The sequence below is a fragment of the Sus scrofa genome, chromosome 13 (genome assembly GCF_000003025.6).
Source record: "Sus scrofa isolate TJ Tabasco breed Duroc chromosome 13, Sscrofa11.1, whole genome shotgun sequence".
NCBI lineage: Eukaryota > Metazoa > Chordata > Mammalia > Artiodactyla > Suidae > Sus > Sus scrofa.
Genome location: NC_010455.5, coordinates 59,710,099 through 59,730,955, shown reverse-complemented (window position 1 = coordinate 59,730,955; position 20,857 = coordinate 59,710,099). Strand labels below are relative to the sequence as shown.

At 40.4% G+C, this 20,857-nt stretch overlaps 1 protein-coding gene across 7 annotated transcripts in view; it reads right to left on the bottom strand.

The window, feature by feature from the left end:
* TRNT1 (tRNA nucleotidyl transferase 1) overlaps window positions 1-20,857 on the bottom strand; it is an 88,220-nt gene that overhangs the window by 5,099 nt on the left and 62,264 nt on the right. The window contains exons 1-6 of one of the 7 annotated variants that reach the window (XM_021069267.1): window positions 19,907-20,006; window positions 18,694-18,868; window positions 11,961-12,154; window positions 9,051-9,189; window positions 4,554-4,680; window positions 314-507 (exon numbers count right to left, since the gene is read on the bottom strand). In XM_021069267.1, coding sequence (XP_020924926.1) covers window positions 314-507; window positions 4,554-4,680; window positions 9,051-9,189; window positions 11,961-12,154; window positions 18,694-18,841 — 802 coding nt within the window. In that variant the 5' untranslated portion in view covers window positions 18,842-18,868; window positions 19,907-20,006. Of the gene's footprint in view, window positions 1-313; window positions 508-4,553; window positions 4,681-9,050; window positions 9,190-11,960; window positions 12,155-18,693; window positions 18,869-19,491; window positions 20,007-20,857 lie in introns of those variants that run through there. The other 6 variants (XM_021069270.1, XM_021069272.1, XM_021069273.1 and 3 more) reach the window with 6 other exon arrangements.

The window sequence follows — 20,857 nt, the reverse complement described above, 5'->3', positions numbered from 1 at the left end:
TTTTTAGATTTAGGAACTAATAAGTAAGGAAATAACCCATGTCAACACAAAGCTGGTAAGTGGCAAAGCCTCATTCAAACCCAAGATGGACTAACTCCAGAGGTCACTTTGTATCACCATAACATGCTGTCTTTGAGCTGTGCATACCTGTGAAAAAAAAACAACTCTCCTACTCCTGACCTCAAAGTTTACTTCTTTAAAAATACTCCGTTTTTCCTTTAAAAGCCATTTAAATAAACATTTTTCCTTATGAAATTGTAAACTAGATGTGTTTGACTGCCAATAATGCAAATATTTTATAAGTTGGTCTCACCTATGTAAGGAGCCACATCAAGATCATACATGAGGTGAATCAAATGATTTACGTGGTTACCAGTAAGAATTTTTTTCAGTTCCACCCAAATCCTCTCGCCTGATATTCCAGCCAAGCCTTTTGCATTTTCTGCAATTGCTTCCAAAGTCTCAGGATCATGGTCACCAGGTTTATCTACAATTTTCCCATAAAACCTACAAAACAAAATTCTCAGAGTGTACCATACCACCTCTACACTGGCATTTCACCAGAAAAATCTGCTTTTCACTTGTACTGGTACTATATCACACACATCATTTAGTGAGAAGCAACAGAGAAGTCATGAGGTCTAGGAGGGACCTTAAAAGTCATCTGGTCAGTTCACCTTTTTTTCCCCAGGTGAGAAAACCTGAGATCCAATAAAGCATAAGTAACCATACAGTCAGCAAGAACCAGAATCCGCTCATCACTGCACTTTGAAATCACTGACTGAGATGCTTAGAATGGCCATCAATGTAGTCTCTGAACTGGTACTGGTAGTGGATGGATAAAACAGAGGAGTCTTGTAAGGACACTAAAACAAGATTGAAATGCCATCATGGAGTGGTCTTAATACCTCAATGGTTGTCTGTACACGTCGATACATTTTTTTTTAGGGCCACACTTGCAGCATGTGGAAGTTGCCAGGCTAAGGGTCAAATCTAAGCCATAACTGCCGGCCTACACCTGTGTGCCACAGCAACACAGGATCCAAACCACATCTGCTATCTATACTACAGCTCAAAGCAACACTGGATCCCCAACCCACTGAGCAAGGCCAGGGATCAAACCAGCATCCTCATGGATACTAGTCGGATTTGTTTCCACTGTGCCATGATGGGAACTCCTCTTGTGTATACATCAATATTTTTAATGAAGAGTTTCAAAGAGAAGTAACTGCTGTGGCACAACAGGAATGGTATGCTGGGACACGGGTTCAATCCCTGGCCCAGCACAGTGGGTTAAGCATCCAGCACTGCCACAGCCATGGCAAAGGTCACAACTGCAGCTTGGATCTGGTCCATGGCCCAGGAACTACATATGCCTCAGGGCAGCCCCCGCCCCCCAAATAAAATAGTTTCAAATAAAACAACTCATGTTACAGACATGGGAAGGAGACTTCATGGAATCTCAAGATTGGACGAATTAAAGTATACCTGTTCTTACCACTCATATCTTCAAAATTCAATTCATACTCAGAAATTGACTGCATTTCTATATACTAACAGTGAAAGATCAGAAAGAGAAATTAGGGAAACAACCCCATTTACCATCACATCAAAAAGAATAAAATACTTAGGAATAAACTTACCTAAAGAGACAAAAGACCTCGGGAGTTCCTGTTGTGGCTCAGTAGGTTAATAACCTGACTAGTTTCCATGAGGATGCAGGTTTGATCCCTGGCCCCACTCAGTGGGTTAAGGATCCAACATTGCCATGAGTTGTGGCACAGGATGCAGATGCAGCTCAGATCCCATGTTGCTGTGGCTGTGGTATAGGCTAGCAGCTACAGCTCCCACTGGACCCCTAGCCTGGTAACCTCCATATGCTGCAGGTACAACCCTAAAAAAGAAAAAAAAAAAAGAAGAAGAGACAAAAGACCCATTCTCTGAAAACTGTTAAGACACTCATGAAAATACGGATGACACAAACAAATGGAAAGGCATCCCATGGTCTTGGGTTAGAAGAATCAATAGTGTCAAAATGACTATACTAAGCAAAACAATCTACAGATTTAATGCAATCCCTATAAAATTACCAATGGCATTCTTCATCTAACTAGAACAAAATATTTCAAAATTTGGAAATACAAAAGACTCCAAAGAGCCAAGGAATACTAAGAAAGAAAAGTGCAGGTGGAAGAATCAGGCTTACTGACTTCAGACTATACTACAAAGCAACAGTAATCAAAACAGTATGGTTCTGACACAAAAACAGAAATATATCAGAAAGCCCAGAAATAAACCCAAGTACCTATGGTCAGCTAATCTATGACAAAGGAGGCAAGAACATACAGTGGAAAAAAGACAATCTCTTCAATAAGTGGTGCTCGGAAAACTGGTCAGCTACATGTAAAAGAATGAAATCAGAACATTCTCTAACACCATACACAAAGATAAACCTACTGATTAAAGACTTAAATATAAGGCTGGATAACTCCTAGAGAAAAGCATAAGAGAATGCTCTTTAACAAACCACAGCAATATCTTGGTTTGATGCACCTCCTAAAATAATGACAATAAAAACAAAAATAAATTAATGGGAACTAATTAAACTCAAAAGCTTTTGCACAGAAAGGAAACCACTAAAAAAACCAAAAAACCCACAGAATGGAAGAAAATCTTTGCAAATGATGCAACCGACAAGGGCTAATCTCCAAAATATACAAACTACCACAACTCAACAACAAAACAAATAACCCAATCAAAAAATGGGCAGAAGATCTAATTAGACATTTCTCCAAAGGAAATATACAGTCAGCCAGCAGGCACATAAAAAAATGCTCAAAATCACTAATTATTAGACAAATGTAAATCAAAACTACAATGAGGTGCCACCTAACACCAGTCAGAATGACCATTAATAAATTTACAAATGCTGGAAAGGGTGTGGAGAAAAAGGGAGACTCCTACACTGTTGGTGGGAATGTAAACTGGTATAACCACTATGGAAAACAGCATAGAGGTTCCTCAGAAAACTAAATATAGAACTACCACATGATCCAGCAATCTCACTCCTGGGCATATATACAGACAAAACTATAATGCAAAAAGCTACATGCAACCCTATGTTCACAGCAGCACTATTCACAATAGCCAAGACATGGAAGCAATCTAAATGTCCATCAATAGATGAATGGCTTAAGAAGATGTGGTACAGGGAGTTCCCAGTGTGGCACAGTGGAAACAAATCCAACTTGTATCCATGAGGATGTGGGTTCAATCCCTGCCCTCTCAGTGGGTTGGGGATCTTGTGTTACCATGAGCTGCAGTATAGGTCACAGATGGGGTTTGGATCCCATGTTGCTAAGGCTGTGGCTGTGGCACAGGTCAGCAGCTGTAGCTCCAATTCGACCCCTAGCCTGGGAACTTCCATATGCTGCAGGTGCGGCCCTAGAAAAGATAGAAAGACCAAAAAAAAAAAAAAAAAAAAAAAAAATGAGATCACTTATATGTGGAATCTAAAATATGGCACGAATGAACCTATCTATAAAATAAACAGATGCATAGACATAGAGAAAAGACTTGTGGCTGGAAGGAAGTGGAATGAACGGGGAGTCTGGGTTAGAAGACGCAAACTACTACATTTAGAATGGATAAGCTATGAGGTCCTACTGTACAACACAGGGAACTATATACAATCTCTTGGAATAGATCATAATGGAAGACAGTATGAGAAAAAGCATGTATATATATTGTATGACTTGGGTCATTGTGCTGTATAGCAGAAAGTGGTACATTATTTAAATCACCTATACTTTAATTAAAAAAAAAATCAATTCATTAGTGACCTAAATTAAATGACTAAATGACTATGGCTATACCTTAGTCTGTGCCCTATTATTTTTAAGGAGATATTGTTTGCTAACACTCAGTTCTAAAGGAACAGAAAAGACCTTTAAAGGAATAGAAAAAACCTTCAAAATCTGTCACAGTATGTTCTGAGAGATCCCAACCAATGAAAAATTATTAGTAGACACAAATTAACCAGTTACAATAGATTTTTAAAGGGCTAGAGTTCAGAATTTAAAAATCACTGCTACTCACAAAACCATCCAAGTGCATTTCATACCTACCAAATTCACCTAACAGATATCCCATGACCACCTAAGACTGTACGCTGTATGAAGGCATATTTTCATTCATGATACTGTTCAAAGCACTAAGCACAGTCGCTGGCTTGTGCTAAGCACTCAAATACCTATGTAATGAATGACTGGTGCAGAAAATAATCAAAAAGAAAAATGAACATTTTAAAAAGTGAGAGCTAAACTGTATAAAAGATCATCATAGAAAGAAGCAAATAAATGTTCTAGTGAATGAAAACAAGAAGTATCTAAGTATTATCTCACTCAAAAGTCACAGTATCCTGTCTCTTGAAAATAAATATTTGGGATGTCACCAGTGTGTACACAGCATGCTATTCATTTCATACAATGAGAACTGTGCTCTGAGAATAATATCAAAACTATATCATTAATGTAATGTATAAAAATTCTTACCTGAAATATCTTAAAATTCGAAGATAATCTTCTTGTATCCTCTGTTTAGCTTGTCCAACAAATCTAACTTTCTTATTTTTTAAATCTTCATAACCATTAAAGTAGTCAAATAAAGTACCATCAAAACCTATGCATTAGAAAAGAGGGGAGAAAAAACACTATTAGCGAATAACTGGAAAACACTGGCATATATACAATTTTATTCAGCCATAAAAAAGAATGAAAATCTTGCCATCTGTGAGAACATGGATGGATTTTGAGCATATTATGCTAAATGCAATAATTCAAAGAGCCAAAGACAAATACCATATGACCTCATTTATATGCAGAATCTTAAAAAGAAAAAAAAAAATCACCTCATAGATAGAAGGGTGGTTGCAGAGGCTAAAGCTGGGGAGTGGATGAAATGGATGAAGGTAAGTCAAAAGGTACCAATTCCTAGTTATAAAATAAAAGTTTTGGGAGGTAATGTACAGGATGGTGACTACAGTTACCATACTGTATTGCCTATCTGAGAGTTGGTACGATAGTAGATCTTGAAAGTTTTCATCACAAGGGGAAAAACTTCTGTAACTATATATGGTGTCAGATATTAACTAGACTAACTAGATCACTAGACTTACTAGACTTAGATCTACGGTGATCATTTCTCAATATACACAAACATTGAATCATTATACTGTATACTGAAAACTAACAATGTTGTATTTCAATTATACTCAATTTAAAAAATTAAAAGAAATGGGAAAACTTAAGAAAATCAGCTAAAAACTATCACTAATACTAAAAATTAAGCAAAGTAAAGAGTTTAAAGTTGAAATATAGACATGAATAACATTCATCTGTATCCACTATCAAATGGGTGATATAATGGAATAAAAGGGTGCATTTACAAAAGAAATTAAAAGACAATACACTCAATAAATTAAATAAGATATGTCAGTACAAGATGGGCAGAGCAAGTTCCCACTGTGGTGCAGTGGAAACAAATCCGACTAGAATCCATGAGAAGGCAGGTTCAATCTCTGGCCTCTCTCAGTGGGTTGGGGATCCAGTAATGCTGTGAGCTGCAGTGTAGGTCACAGACATGACTCAGATCCTGCCTTACTGTGGTTGTGGTGCAGGCTTGCAGCTATTGCTCCATTTCGACCCCTAGCCTGGGAACTTCCATATGGTTACACATGAGGCCCTAAAAAGCAAAAAAATACATAAAGTAGGCAGAGTCAGGGAGACATCAAACAAGCTGATTTTCAAGTTAATAATGGAAAATAAATAAGAGTAGCCAAAGTAATCCAGAAAAATAATAATAGTAAAAATCATCTGGAAAAATTAAGTAGTAAAAATAATAAGCCACAGGAAAAAATTTTATAGTCCCAAATTAGGGAGGACAGTTCAAAAAGATAATTACCAATAAAACAAAACACACACAATACCAGAGCCTTCAAAGAAATTATTAATAAATCCAACTATGTAAAACATCAAATCTGCCTGCATAGCAAAAAACACAATGCAGAGTGGAAGATAAGCGATATGCTAGGAAAAACATATTTAAGTCAGTATCATAGAGACGAATGGCTCATTTTCATAATATACAAAAGGCTCTTAAATAAAAAGACTATATAAATAGAAAAATGAACTAAAAATATATACATAAAATATAAAAACACCTCTTTAAAAATGAAGATTTTCAACTTCAGTCATAACAGCAAATCCTGAGACACCATTTTTCAGATCGGCATCAGATTGGCAAGGATGCAAGTCTGATGATACCATCAGCAGAGGCGCAGTGAACCTGTTCAGGAGACTCCAACATGCAGCCTTTTCAACTCTGAATTTTGAACTATATAAACCTAATGACCATTCAAAACATTTTCTACCACTACATGCTCTCTCTTATGTTGAGCAAAATGAAAAAAACTAACAAAACAGTTTTAATATAAGACACATAAAAGTGCAAGTATGAATAAAGTGATCCATTCATCCCAGTTATCCTGGGACGTTCCTGATTTTAAAACTGAAAATCACAAGTCTCAGGAATATCTCAGTTCCTGCAAACCGAGACAGATGGTCACCTCGGGGGCCTAAGAAGAAAAAAGAGAAACAGCAAAGACCAGGTGTCATTCAACCACCCAAGTGGGGAAACTTCACCTTCACCTCACAACATCACAGGAAGGAGGCACTGCCGCTACCCACTTATCTATCATCTGAATTCTCTTGAACTTGAATGTTCTTTGATTATCCCCAATGCAATAATACCGGTAAGCTCAGGCTCAACACTTGCCAAACTTAGGTTTATATGGCATTTTGACACATATAGCCAATTTATCAGGCTCCAGATTCAAGAAGAAGTAACAGGAAATGAAAACAAGTTGTTTAAAAAATGATTACCAAGTAGAAAATAAATGTAGTCTATCTGCCTCTGTTACTTCTCTTAGTGAAGAGACTCTTACTCCCTGGGGAACAGAGAAATAATACAATATTTACCAGTAAAGAAAAGATCAAAATTTGGAGGAAAAAAAAAAAGTGTGACAAAAGGGAAAATAAAGGTTTGAGAAGAAAAGTAATCATCACCCCCCAGAACTAGGAATGCATCAACTGATACGGTTTGACAAAATCTGGAAAGGAAGACGGGCTACAAGTAAGGATTAGTATGTATCAGTATGTACTTTGTTTTGCTCTGAATATCATCTTTAAAAGATGATGAATAAAAATCAGAAATAAAGTTGAGTTGCTGAGCATGATGTAGTGATTAAGGATATGGACCTCTGGAGCCAGGCTGCTTAAACTGGAATCCTAATTCTGCAATTTACCAGATGCAGGACTTTGAGCAAATTATTGTAGGTTAAACACCAGAAGAAGGCTGTTGGGAAAATTATATTTATATGATGTGCTTAGAACAGCACCTGGCACATTTGAAGCATTCAGCAAAAGTTAGAAAACAGTAGTGCCAATAAGAATAGCTTTTATTTTTATAAACTCATATATTGAAAAAGATTATTTCTTTTAGTTAAGTCTGCTTATGAGAACATGAGAAGCTACTTAGAAGAGTTTTATACATTATACTAGTTGGAGCAGTTTACTCTAAGTTAAGAATGATGTAAGAAGAAATTAACCCCTGAGTTTGACCCCAAAATGGAGAGAAAACATGTCTCCAACTGGGCCCTCTTTGGTCATAAATCACTGGGTTTCAAAACTGAGGCTCAAATCAGGGCTCTCTGTGTCCTGAGCTCAGATACTTTAAATCTCTGAGTCTGTTTCTTTATCTGTCAGTACCCACTTTAATAATACCTGCTTTATGGAGTTCTTCTGAGGATGAAATGAGTGGGCAGTGATGTTCCTCACACCCAGGAGGTGCTCCAGAGATGTGACCTGGCACTAATGTGATTAGCAAGAAATCCCACCAGGCCTACAGCCCCCTTCTCCATCCCAGAAAGTGGATCCCACTGCTTCATCCTCACTGTGACCGTGCCACAAACCAGGTGAGGAAAAGTGGATGCCCCATCACTCTTCTCTAACCCAAAGACTTAGACCTGAAGAGCTTGTCTAAAATTTAAAGTACAAAAAATAATGCTTTGTGCACCAAAACACAGACCTCATTCACATCTGCTCCCATTATGACTCTCCTTGCTTTCATGAACAGAAAGTTAAGCTAAGAGGATAGGTTCCCTCTCACACACCAACGACTCTGATTATGGATGATCCTTGAAATGCAGCACTATGGAAGAATGTGAAGTGTGCTCTGCACACAGAGCAGTAAGCGACTAAGATGAAGAAATCACTCACCAAGCATGCCACAGGCACCAGCAGAGAGCCAAGGGTGGAATATCATGCTTGAAAACCAGAGGAAAAAGAGGGGCACAGCGTGTGTGTCTATGTGCACCTTTCTCACTGGAAATGGAACATTTTCAGATGCGATTAAGAAGTTAAGAGAGGGGAGTTCCCATCGTGGCTCAGTAGTTAACAAACTTGACTAGCAACTGTGAGGTTGTGGGTTCTATCCCTGGCCTCACTCAGTGGGTTAAGGATCCGGCACTGCTGTGAGCTGTGGTGTAGGTCGCAGACCAGCTCAGATCCCATGTTGCTGTGGCTGTGGTGTAGGCCAGCAGATAAAGCTCTGATTCGACCCCTAGCCTAGGAACCTCCATATGCCGTGGGTACAGCCTCAAAAGACAAAAGACAAAAAAAAAAAAAAAAGTTAACAGTGACTGAATGTGTTCATATGCCAGGCACTGCTCCAAGGGTCCAGTTACTAACTCCTCCTTACAACAACCCTATGAAGGAAACTGCTCTCAACTTCCTTTTACAGCTGTAGCAGGATGGAGTCAGATGAATCCAGGTATCTTGGCTCCAGAGTCATCTCTTAACCACATGGCTGTCTCTTAGGAGAAACTAGTGCAACCCCACAAATTGGAGAACATTTCAAGAATGCAGGCTTCACCTGAAAAGAAAGTATTTTGATTGAATGAATTAAAACATTATTTTATCTCCACATATTACCTAAAAACATAGAATTTATAGTTAGATCTCTGCGCTCAGCGTCTTTCTGCCAGTCAGTTGTGAATTCAACCTCAGCGTGTCTTCCATCGGTGGCAACATCAACCCGTAGTGTAGTAATTTCAAAATTTTCTTCATGAAGCTGGAAGTAAATATGTTTTTTTAAAAAATTAGTTTCTAGTATCACTGGATGGATTGACAAAAACACGTGCATCCCAACAAGTTTATCTTCTTTTTAAAGTTAACCAGTGCTCATATACCTCGAAACAGAAAGCTACCACAGTATTCAAAGAAAAATCCAATATTTTTAAGAAATAATAAACCCATCTTAATTAAAAAAGATGAGTCTGACATACGAAAATGGTAACTCTGACAAATGATGTGACAGAAACGAAGAGAGCCCTTAAAGCAATATATTCTAGTTCTTCAATTTCAAACCAGGCTACTTTCTGAAATACTTTTAATAGCTCCAGTTTGCAAAGAGCTGAAGATCAAAGTATAGAGTACACACCATCGAGCAAAGGATTGACAGAAGAAGAAATACAGGTAACACATCCTACAGCTCCTTTACTAGGGACCATCAATGAAGTAAAACAAAGTGCCACAGATATCTTGGGAGGAGAGAGGACCTCCAGCTGGGAGCTGAGTAGCTTCATGTTGGAGCAACAGGTGAGTTGAGCCTTGAAAAATAAATAAGATCTGTACATGCAGAGGTGGGAAGAAGAACATTTCAAAGAAAGAGAAAAGGTGACCAAAGGCACAGCTGAAGAGAAAGAGGGACACATATGTAAGAGAAGATAGCACACTGCCATCGAGGGGGTAGACAGCAAAGGGTTGACATGCTAAGCAGGAGTTTGGAATCTCTTCATTAGGAATTGAAAGCCACTTATGATCTATAAAAGTCTGTCTAGAATTCCTCTCAATCTCACACATATTCTTTTCTATGAACTAGTTCTCACTATAGAATTCTAGAACTCAGGAATTTGAGGCACAAGTTATTCAAAGAAAGGGTAAAAGATGAAGACTGTTGAAAAGCACTGTAAGAAACAATGAGACCCCCCAGAGTGGTTCCCTTACCCAAGCGGAGAACCAGAGACGAACTCACCAGAAAGGCTGACCTAAGAATAATTAGAACTTGGGACACCAAAAACAGAAGATCGTTGGAGTAAAGCATCACAATGAAAATAAGATTAAGTGAAGAAAACCCAATAGGACCCCCCACCCCTTTCCCTGCATGGTTTCCAAAATGCTCATTACCAGGCTTGCTCTATCTGGATAAGGCTGGAGGATTCCTCTGACGACGACTCATGAAAAGTCCCGCTGATATGGACTTGGTGATCCCCTGTTAGACGCTGCCCACACAGAACTACAGTAAAGCTCTCAAGTCCTCCTGCACACACTAGAAGATCACCCCACCACAAAGAGAGAAACAAAAAAGACCCACACTGAAGAAAAGCCAACAGCAAAGACAGAAAAAGCTCAGAGGAAATAAACATGCTGTCAAAAAAACTCTAATTGATACCGTAAGGGAAATAAGACATTGCATCTGAAATAAGAACAGAAAGCTTTCAAAAGAAACATTCTATGAAAGACTTCTTGAAAATTTAAAAGACAGCCAAAGTTGCAAACACAATAGAAAAACTGGATGATTGAGTTAAGGCAGTCTCATAGAAAATAAAGTGAAACAAATGAGAATATATAAATAAAAGACAAAGATAAACCAGGAGTTCAGTCCCTATGGTCCGACATCCAACTCACAGGGGTTTCCAAAGGAGAAGGCATTTAACAAAAGGGATAAAATCATGAGAGGAATACAAGAGGGCCCACTAAGTGCCCCTCACAAAAAATGAAAAGATAAATCTGAGCGAAGGTATATCATTTTGAAATTAAAAACACCACACATAAAGCGATCAGAAAGGCTTCCAAGAAGGGGGAAGAAAAAAACAGGTCTCACTGAAAGAAGAAATCTGAATTAGCTCAGACTTCTCAGCAACAGGACTGGAAGGGAGAAAAACGAAGGCTTTCTACTGTTGCCTAAAAATGATCCTCAGCCTTGACTTTAGCCAACCACAGTATCAGATCAGGGTGAAGGTAATAAAGTAGTATTTTCTTACGTGTAAGACTCTCTCAGGTTACTGAAATAAGGGCATAAACCAAGGCAGAAGACCACACGGGAGTAAGAACCAGGAGGTCTAATTAGGACAAGGCCAGGGCAACTCACAGGATCCCTGCAGGGAAATCCCAGTGTGAGTGGGTAGCTGGCCTAGAACATTGGATGGGAGAGGACAGAATGCACCAAGTGGAATGGTTGACATAAGAGGGACTGAATGATGTGGTGAAGGCCACTGGAAGGAGGTGTCTGGTTCTGACACAGAGCACAGGCAGAATGGGTGACATGCAGAGAGCTGTGTCCAAGTAACACATTGCTAAAGGCAGGGAGACCCAAAGCATGGAACACAAGGAATGCAGTGGAAACAGTGCACAATCCAGGTGTCAAGAGTACCTATGAACTTATTTAACCAAAAGTGATGACCTAAATGTGCTGAGAATGACAGAAGGAGCATCTTATATGCTGCTTGTTGAGCAGGGTTGTGGTAAGATGACTAAGCTGCCTTCCCTGTAGGAAGTGAATGAGTAGTAACATCTTAAGGCTGGAAATTAAACACAAATGAAATATTAAAGCATAGAAAGGCCTTTTTTTAGAAATGTAGAGGGAAAAGTTGAAGTACTATAAAAATTAGTTGAAAGGTAGTTGAAAGGGGCTGCAACAAAGAAAGTGCAGCATTTAATAGGGGGCAGAGGAGACTTTCCAAAAGGCTTTTTTCTATTTGCTTTAAAAGACTAGAAATAATCTATAAAATTTTTTTAAATGACCACAAAAGGCAATGCGGTTCCTATCAAACTTTCACTCACCCTGGCAGTAATCGTTCCGTGCTTTTCTCCTTTATTGTTAATCATACGGATGCCAACCGACTGGAAGAGCTCCTTCATCTGCACGGGGGTGGCAGTGGTGGCAAAATCCACATCCTGAGGCTTTACTCCACTTAATAAATCCCTCACTGCTCCTCCTGCTATTCGCAGTTCATGATTTTCTTTGACAAATAATTCTGTGAGGAAAAAGATTATTTTTTATTTTAGGGTGTTTCTTTTAAGAATTCAAGAAGTACAGGTTTTTCCATCTACCAGGGACAGCAGAGATTACTGAACTGAGCCTTTTCATATGAAAATTAGGAGAACAAAGCCCACAGCAATGAAGTGGCCTGCCCCAAGAGAGTATCTCTAACAACCTGTGAAGCAGTGAACCGTTAGAATCTTTCTTGGGTTAACTTGGAAGATCATTGAGAATTCCATGATTCAAAGTCATCAATACAAATTTGAATTGGCACCAAAAACTTTAGTGAATAATCCTACTTTATTTCTCCAGGTTTGTGGGCATACTTGAGAAATGTGAAGTGTTCTTATACATATTTCTCTGTGTACTGATGCTGAGGCAGTTATGTTCATACAGGGGCTATCAAACATTTGTCTATCACACATATGATAAACATCATAGCTAAGAATCTGTATATTATGTTCAAAACAAACCCATAGCTCTGCTCTAGAAAAGCCCACGGGTACCTTAGCACAGAACACCTGAGCTGACTCCTCTTAGTAGAGGACAAGGCTGAGTCCACAACCACGAGCCACATGACAGGGACGTCATATGGAATCTAGTGAGGCTGACATCAGCAACCGGCCTCATACAAGCAGCTAAGCCTTGGTGTTGCTACGTACTAGACTCACACTCACAGTGAGACCCTGATCTTCTCAGATGAACATAACCCAAGTCAGAGAACGTCTACATCAGATATGGCCACTCTGTGACCAGGATGGATCAAGACAACTTTCAATCATGTCTGAACAGAGATGAGACACAAACACTGTCTAGAGAGCACCCTATAATAGTTAATACATCTCTACTCCTTAACCACCAGTCTGTTCTACCTTGCACTGTTTCCACCTTCCAGGTCAGAAGCATTATAACACCCCAGCACAGATTAATCCCTGCTTCCTGACACCACCTAATCCACAGCAAAGCCTCACTTCTTAAACTTGCGTTAAAACCATGTGACACAAGCCCAAATTCTACAAGCCTTGTCTAAAACCCTTTTACTGAGAGGTCCCAAAGTTCTCCATGGTCAGCATTCACCCTGCCCCCACATGGCAAGGTGTGTTCCTGATGGTCTATGGCAAGAGAGCACTGACCTAAGTGTTCAGCTAAATGCATCAGAGTTCCAGAATCTCTCATCAAACTCAAAATGTCAACCTCCATCCCTCTGACAATCTCTGTGCTCTTTGTCATCCTTCTCTTCTGCCTATTCTTCCCAAACCTCTCAGCCACAAACCTCTGCAGACTCCCTAAAATGATCTGCTAAAAAACAACAAATAGGGAGTTCCCACTGTGGCTCAGTGGTAATGAACCCAATTAGTATCCATGATCATGTGGGTTTGACTCCTAGCCTTGCCCAGTGGGTTAAGGATATGGCCTTGCCTTGAGCTGTGGTATAGGTCGAACACACGGCTCAGATCCTGTGTTGCTGTGGCTGTGGTGTAGGTGGGCAGCTACAGTTCCAATTCAACCCCTAGCCTGGGAACTTCCATATGCTATAGGTATGACCCTAAAAAGATTAAAAAAAAAAAAAGCCCAAAACCAAAATACAAACAAACAAAAAAAAAAACCCCAGATGTCCCCTCTACCTTCCTAGCCTGAATTAAAAGCTCCCCCTCCAGGGATAGCACTTCCATATACCCTCTCTAATGGGAAGCATTTATATTCCTGTAATTCCACATTTTTAATCAAGCCCCACTGATTTCTTAAATGGGGTCTATGGTCCTTTAAAATAAGATATAAAAATCTTATATTGGTCCAAAGTTTTCAATGAGACTTAGAGAGGTAAGGTAACAAGAGTTTCATGAAATAAAACTCACCCTGACTATACATACCATGCAATCTAATCTATGCTATTCTGATCTCTTTTCCTCCATTCTGAATTCTGGTTAAGACCACTAAGTTGACTTTATGACCCACTAATAGGCCACGCAGAGGGGAAAAAAACACTGACCTAGCTCACCCTTACTCATCTCTTGTGATTCAGTGGAGTCAAGCGAATTCCATCTAAGCCCCTAGAGTACCCATTTTTATGTGCACTAATTATATTAAAATGGCCTGTTTATCTTTGGCTCCCCATCTCTCAAGGTAGAAAACTGATCTTATTTATCTTTATAAAAACTTGGCTCACAATGGAACTGAACTGTGATATTCCAGCTTAAAAAAGAAAGAAAGAAAAAGAAAAAGAAAAAAACTGCCTCACTGGAAAGGGTACTTTTTAAAAAGGTTTTCTTCCTTCAAATTAAAAAACGATATAAGGAATTGTTTTGGAATGCAAAAAAATGGACAAGTTTTACTCTCATTTGAACAGGATGAAGAAGGCCAAGGCTGAACACAAAGACAACCACTGTTTTAAGATTCTCATGCTGACTCCAACTAAATAAAATTCTAAGTTCAAAGTCACCCAATACATTAACTACATTGCCAGAAAAAAGATGCAGAACTCAAAGTAATCTATCCACCATTTTGATTAGCCCTATAGAAATGGATAACTAAAGCCAAAAAAATAATCTCACAATTCTAACATTTATAGAGAAAGGCATATGAAGGCATATGTGTGTGCCTGTGTGGAACAGTAGTGATAAAAACTATAAGAAAAGCATGATTTTATATTGCCCTAAAACATAGGGATTATCAATCTTACATAGACCCCCTTTTTCCTCAATTACTGACATCTTCAATGGACACATTCCAAAAAAATTTATAAATTACAGACATACTCAGCAAAAACACCTCATGCAACTAAATGTAATTGTAAATTTAAACTTAAGACTCATGAAATACAGAACCTCATCATTCCAAGTGGCCTTAATCTGCTTCAAGTGACATGTCTGATAGTAAGCTATTATTACTTAGTCTGATTATCAATCCATAAGACTATGACATTAATGTGTCCAAAAACTTTTATAACTGTCTTCTTCTTTTTTTTTTTTTTTTTTTGTCTTTTTGTCTTTTGTTGTTGTTGTTTGTTGTTGTTGCTATCTCTTGGGCCGCTTCCGCGGCATATGGAGGTTCCCAGGCTAGGGGTTAAATCGGAGCTGTAGCCACCAGCCTACGCCAGAGCCACAGCAACACGGGATCCGAGCCGCGTCTGCAACCTACACCACAGCTCACGGCAACGCCGGATCGTTAACCCACTGAGCAAGGGCAGGGACCGAACCCACAACCTCATGGTTCCTAGTCGGATTCGTTAACCACTGCGCCACGACGGGAACTCCTGTCTTCTATCTTTTTAATTTTAATTTACAACCAAGTTTTCATTAACTTCTTCACTTTACAATTTTGAATTCTGAGTGTTGGAAGTTGTGGATCTGGATAGAAAGTGAGCAGGAAGTGTTAGGAGGAAGACCACGGCGGGACTATTACTATCAGAAAACAAACTGCTCCTTAGCGTTTCCAGGAACTCCCAAAATTTAAGAGTGATCAGTTGCTCCCATTGTCCCAAATGTCAACGTGACTTTGCAACATCACAACCCAAGCAGCAGAGAGCTAACCACTGAGCACTCTCTCCCAGCAGTGAGTATGGATCACAGTCAAGGGGCCAGAACAGCCCTAGCTCATCCACACACCTTGTAATGAAAGCCAAAAATCACAACATTCAGAACTTTAGTCTTATGGATAGAATAAAGAAATAACTTTATTTATTTATTTTGTCTTTTTAGGGCTGCACCCACGGCATATGGAGGTTCCCAGGCTAGGGGTCTAATCGGAGCTGTAGCCACCCTCCTACACCACAGCCACAGCAATGCCAGATCCTTAACCCACTGAGCGAGGCCAGGGATCGAACCTGCAACCTCATGGTTCCTAGTCAGATTTGCTTCCACTGTGCCATGATGGGAACTCCAAGGAATAATTTTATATGCCACTAGTATTACATGGCTGTCCTCAAGTAAAAAGAAAAATATGAAATAAACTGACATATTTTTAAACTATGAGCATAATGCCTAACTACCAAATTCGTGCACAGTTGAAACTAATTTTACATTAGTTACATTTAGCAAAACAGCTATTAAGACTTAAGAACTGATACAGGAATAAACTGCATGCTATCACTATGTAACAGCCATCATTTTTTCCTTTGTATGTTTTGTGCATTGTTTTCATACAGAACATTATATTTTACCAGGACACTCAAGTCTTTAGAAAGTAGCAAAGACTAAATAAAAGTAATTACTTGATTTTCTAACTACTGAGCAATGTGCTAAGATTCCATTCTTGACACTCCCACTATAACCTAGAAAAGGCAATTTCCATGCTCCCATGTGCCACGTTTTCAAGGACAAGACCATGAGGCAACTGCCATCTCTCTCTTCCCATACTATTCAGTTTATAACTTCCTTAGGACTTCACCTCTCAAGGTGGAGAAAATTCTTGAAGTCACTGTTAAACAGTGTTCAAGGACCTATAGTAATCAATATCCACAGCCTTGTTTCGGAAAGAAAAATGCAGAAGGATCTGAGATAGGCCCCCAAGAGTCAACTCTTGACATCCCATCCCCTAGCAACTCTTTTCCAAAAGGTCTCTTAGACTGAAGATGGCAAGCCTGGGAGCTGGGAAGGGTATACAAAGAAAAAACTGAATTCAACTCAAAGTTGGAGCATTTAGACATGAGCTGCACAAACAGTAGCCACATGTGGTTACTGAGCCCTTGAAACATGGCGAGTCTGAGTTAAGATGGTCTGCAGGTGCAAAACACCAGATTTTGAAGATTTACATTCAAGAGTGGGAAATATCTCACTTACAAGTTTTACATAAATTCAACATTAAAATGATGCCATCATATAGTAGACTGAATTAAATGAGATGAGGTCCTAAAAATAGTTGTTAAAATTTCACCCATTTCTCTTTACCTTTTTAAGGTGGTGACCAGAAAAAATTTACGCTGCATATGTGACTCCTGTATCTACTGGACAGTGAGATTCTAGAATTTTTCACTAATTAAAAATCATGAAGTTCCTGTCATGGCTAAGCAGAAACCAGACTCTAACTAATATCTATGAGGACGGAGGTTCAATCCCTGGTCTTTTTCACTGGGTTAGGGATCCGGCATTGCCGTGAGCTGTGGTGTAGGTAGCAGTGTAGGTAGCAGGCGCAGCTCGGATCTGGCATTGCTATGGCTGTGGTGTAGGCCAGAGGCTATAGAGCCAATTCGACCCCTAGCCTGGGAACCTCCACATGCCATGGGTGCAGCCCTAAAAAAAGAGACGAAAAAAAATCATGGGGAGGCAACAGTTTTAGGCCCTCTACATCAATACTATATGTAGAGCCCACAAAAATTAGTAAGTTCTGGGCTGTTGACCTCTGGCATGTACCTAAAAAAATCATCTAATTTTAAGAAATGAAAAGTAGCTTTGTCAATAAGCTAATACAAGGTAAATCACTTTAAAGCAATGGTTTCTCCACCTTCCAGGCATCAGAATTAATGGATTAGGTTTTGACAAAAATTTATAAATGCTCATGCTCCCCAGAGATTCCAATTCAGAAGACCAGGAGTGGGAGCCCAGCACCTATACGTTTAAAAGCTCCCCAGGTGAACCAAATGGACAGCCAGGATAGCAAACCAACAGTCTAGGTCATGTTTCTATATTCACACACCTTAACATATTTTGAAGGTGGGACTAAAATACCCCAGGCTTTGAAATGCATCTGTGTGCGGTGCAACAGCCAGCAGCTGATACTGAGGTCCAGTATAAGAAATGACAGAACTGTGGCAGGCAAGATGAAGATGCGGTAAGCAGGCACTTGGCCAAAGCCATTGCCCCTGTTCCTTCCAGGTAAGTTTTACATGTGCACAAATGGAGGGGACACCCATTTCCTTCTGCCTCAGGTCTCTCAGAAAGCAGTCATACCAAGAGAGCAATTATAGCCGAATGATTACAAGATGAGCTTTCAAATGAGACTGCACAAGTTCAAAACCCAGCTCTCCAGTCATTAGTTATAAAAAGGTTAGCAAAGCCTTTCACATTCCTAAGCTTCTGTTTCCTCAACCAGAAAACAAGAGAAATCTACCTACTGATTAAGTTAGTAGGCCCAATTCTGTGATGCATGCAAAGCAACTTGGGTAACATTAAAAAAAAAAAAAAAAAAAAGAAAGAAAGAAAGAAAAAAGAAAAGCCATGTTTGGAGTCTCTGTTGTGACTTAGCAGGTTAAGAACACAACATAGTATCCATGAGGATACGGATTTGATCCCTGACCTCGATCAGTAGGTCAGGGATCCGGCCTTGCTGTGACTGTGGCATAGGCTGGCAGGTACAGCTCCAATTTGACCCCTACCCTGGGAACTTCCGTATGTTGCTACTGTAGCCCTAAAAACCAACCAAAAAAAAAAAAAAAAGTCTCTTCTCATGATCTGGCTATAGTTTTGGATTACCCAGAGTATATCCTGGTTTCTTGAGCTCAACAAGAAACCATGAATGCTGGTGGAAAAAAAAGTTAACCCTCTCTGCCTCTCCATTTACACAAACTTCCAAAGCAAGAAAAGTCATCCTAATTTCTACCTGTCAGAGTCTTCAATCCTTCTGTGAAAAGTGACTGGAATTCTGGAGACTGCAACTTCATTGTAAACAAATACTGCTTCACAAGGCACAGCCTACTCCAACTGCAGCTCAGTAAAGGCCTGCGCCAGGGATCCAGGCACCTCAGCATCTGGGAAGAAAGTCACCAAGTACACATCTACAAGACAAGCATGCATACATGACAATGAAATTTACAAGTGAAGGGCAGTAAAGGGATACATTACAATTTTACTAATTAATAGCCATTCGTCCTCTGTTTAGATGAAAAAGTGACAATGTGTGGGCAAGTTACAAATGGGAACAATGCTGGCAGTCAGCGAGTTTTGCACTCCTGAAGCGCTGACTACTGTACTTGCATAGGGCATTTTACTATTAGGACGTTCTCCTGGGAGGCAGGTTTCAGTTAAAGCAATGAGGGGTACAGGGCTGCCAAGAACAGTGGTTCCAGAAAATATAAATCAAGGACTTGCAGGAACACTTGGTCTCCTCTAGAACACGTCGGAGTCATGTGTGTTTCAACACACTTGCCCCCAGGCTCCTTAGATTTATGATCCCGGTACATTTCCCAAGCAATTATTTTCCTATGACTTGTCCTTGCTGCCCGCTTCTTCCTCATTCACATCAGCCGCGTCCATCATGCCCTCCTAGAATCCCATCCACCCACACCCTGCCTTCCATTCTCCACCGTCACACCCCCTTTTCCATACAAAGTGAGCCTCCGTGAGACAGCAACAGACTCAAGTGATCCCCAACAAGAAACCACTAGAGAACAATCATTGCTTTACTTGGAATGGAGATTTCAAAGAGCGGCGTTTCCCATCAGGGCTGAGTTCCCCTCATCCAGACCACTGGGGAGGATAAACACCGTGTTTCCTTCCACCTCCGCTTCAACTCAGAGAAACCCAGCGGGGACCCAGGCCCTGAAATGGCTGTCTTGCCCCCCGCAACAGGTGCTGGACCGAAGTGAGACCCTCAGGCGACCGACCGCGAGGAAGAGAAAGCGCCCACGGAAAGCCCAATGAATCAGCCGGCGGTCAGCCGAGGCGTGGCGCCCCGCGACCTCCACATTGGGCTCTGTACACTAGAGCGGAAGAGGCCTTTCCCCGCCGCGCCACCCTACTTCCTGAAGACCCAGCGGGCGCGACAGTCCGTAGGTCCACCGCTCCCCCTCCCAACCGCGCGCACCCGCACGTACCCCGCGCACCCGCTCACAGGCCCTGCCGTACAGTCTCGCTGCGCGCACTTCCGGGCAGCGGAAGTCGTGACGTCACCGATGCGCGTCGATTCCGCCGCCAATGGGAAGTCGCAGCAGGCGTGGGCAGGGCCCTCCAGGCTCTTCCCGCCCCTCCCAACTCCACTCCAGGCGGCCACCTACCTGAGTGAGGAGTGCGGCTCCTCGGCTCTTTCTGACCTTGCGCAGGCAACCTTTGCTACTGGGGGATTCGGGAGTCGGAGGGCTGGCTGTACATTTATTTAATTACATCTCACTGCACCTCTGTCTCTGAGTTAGACGCCCATCTGTGTTGCTTATCGTGTGACATTGAATGAGTGACAGTCTTCCTTTGTAAAATAAGACTACCAATAGAACCTATCTCAGAAGGTTGACTGACTTAAAAGCCATGTTATTCCCTGGTAAAGAGGAAGTGCTCAGTAAATGTTTTTACTCTTGCCTGCTCCCTGGTTCGCACTTGACTCTTACTACTACTCCGTACCCTGATCTCTGCCCAGTAGTAAGAATACAATTTTTAAAATACTCAGAATCAGAGACGTGTAGACCAGACCTAGACAGAGAGTTCAAGACAATGTCGTTCTAAATTAATACAATCCGTTGAAATGACTGCTCATATTTTGTTTTCCCATCTGGCTTTTGTAAATATTTGCTTTCATGGTCTGGTGGCTTTGCAGCTGTAAAGTGAAGAACTTGGATTTGGTTCAGTGCTTACATTTTTCTGACGGCAGAGAAGAGTGAAGAAAGAGGCGGAAGAGTGAGAGGACAGCCCTAAATTCTTAATATAGGAAACTTCCAAGAAGTTTTTCAATATCTTAGTAAATGAGTAAAATCTTTATCGTGTAATGTCTGTTTTAATGTTTTAGATGTAGTCTTTTTGCTATAACAAAAAGGCATTTTTAATTTCCCTAGAATTTT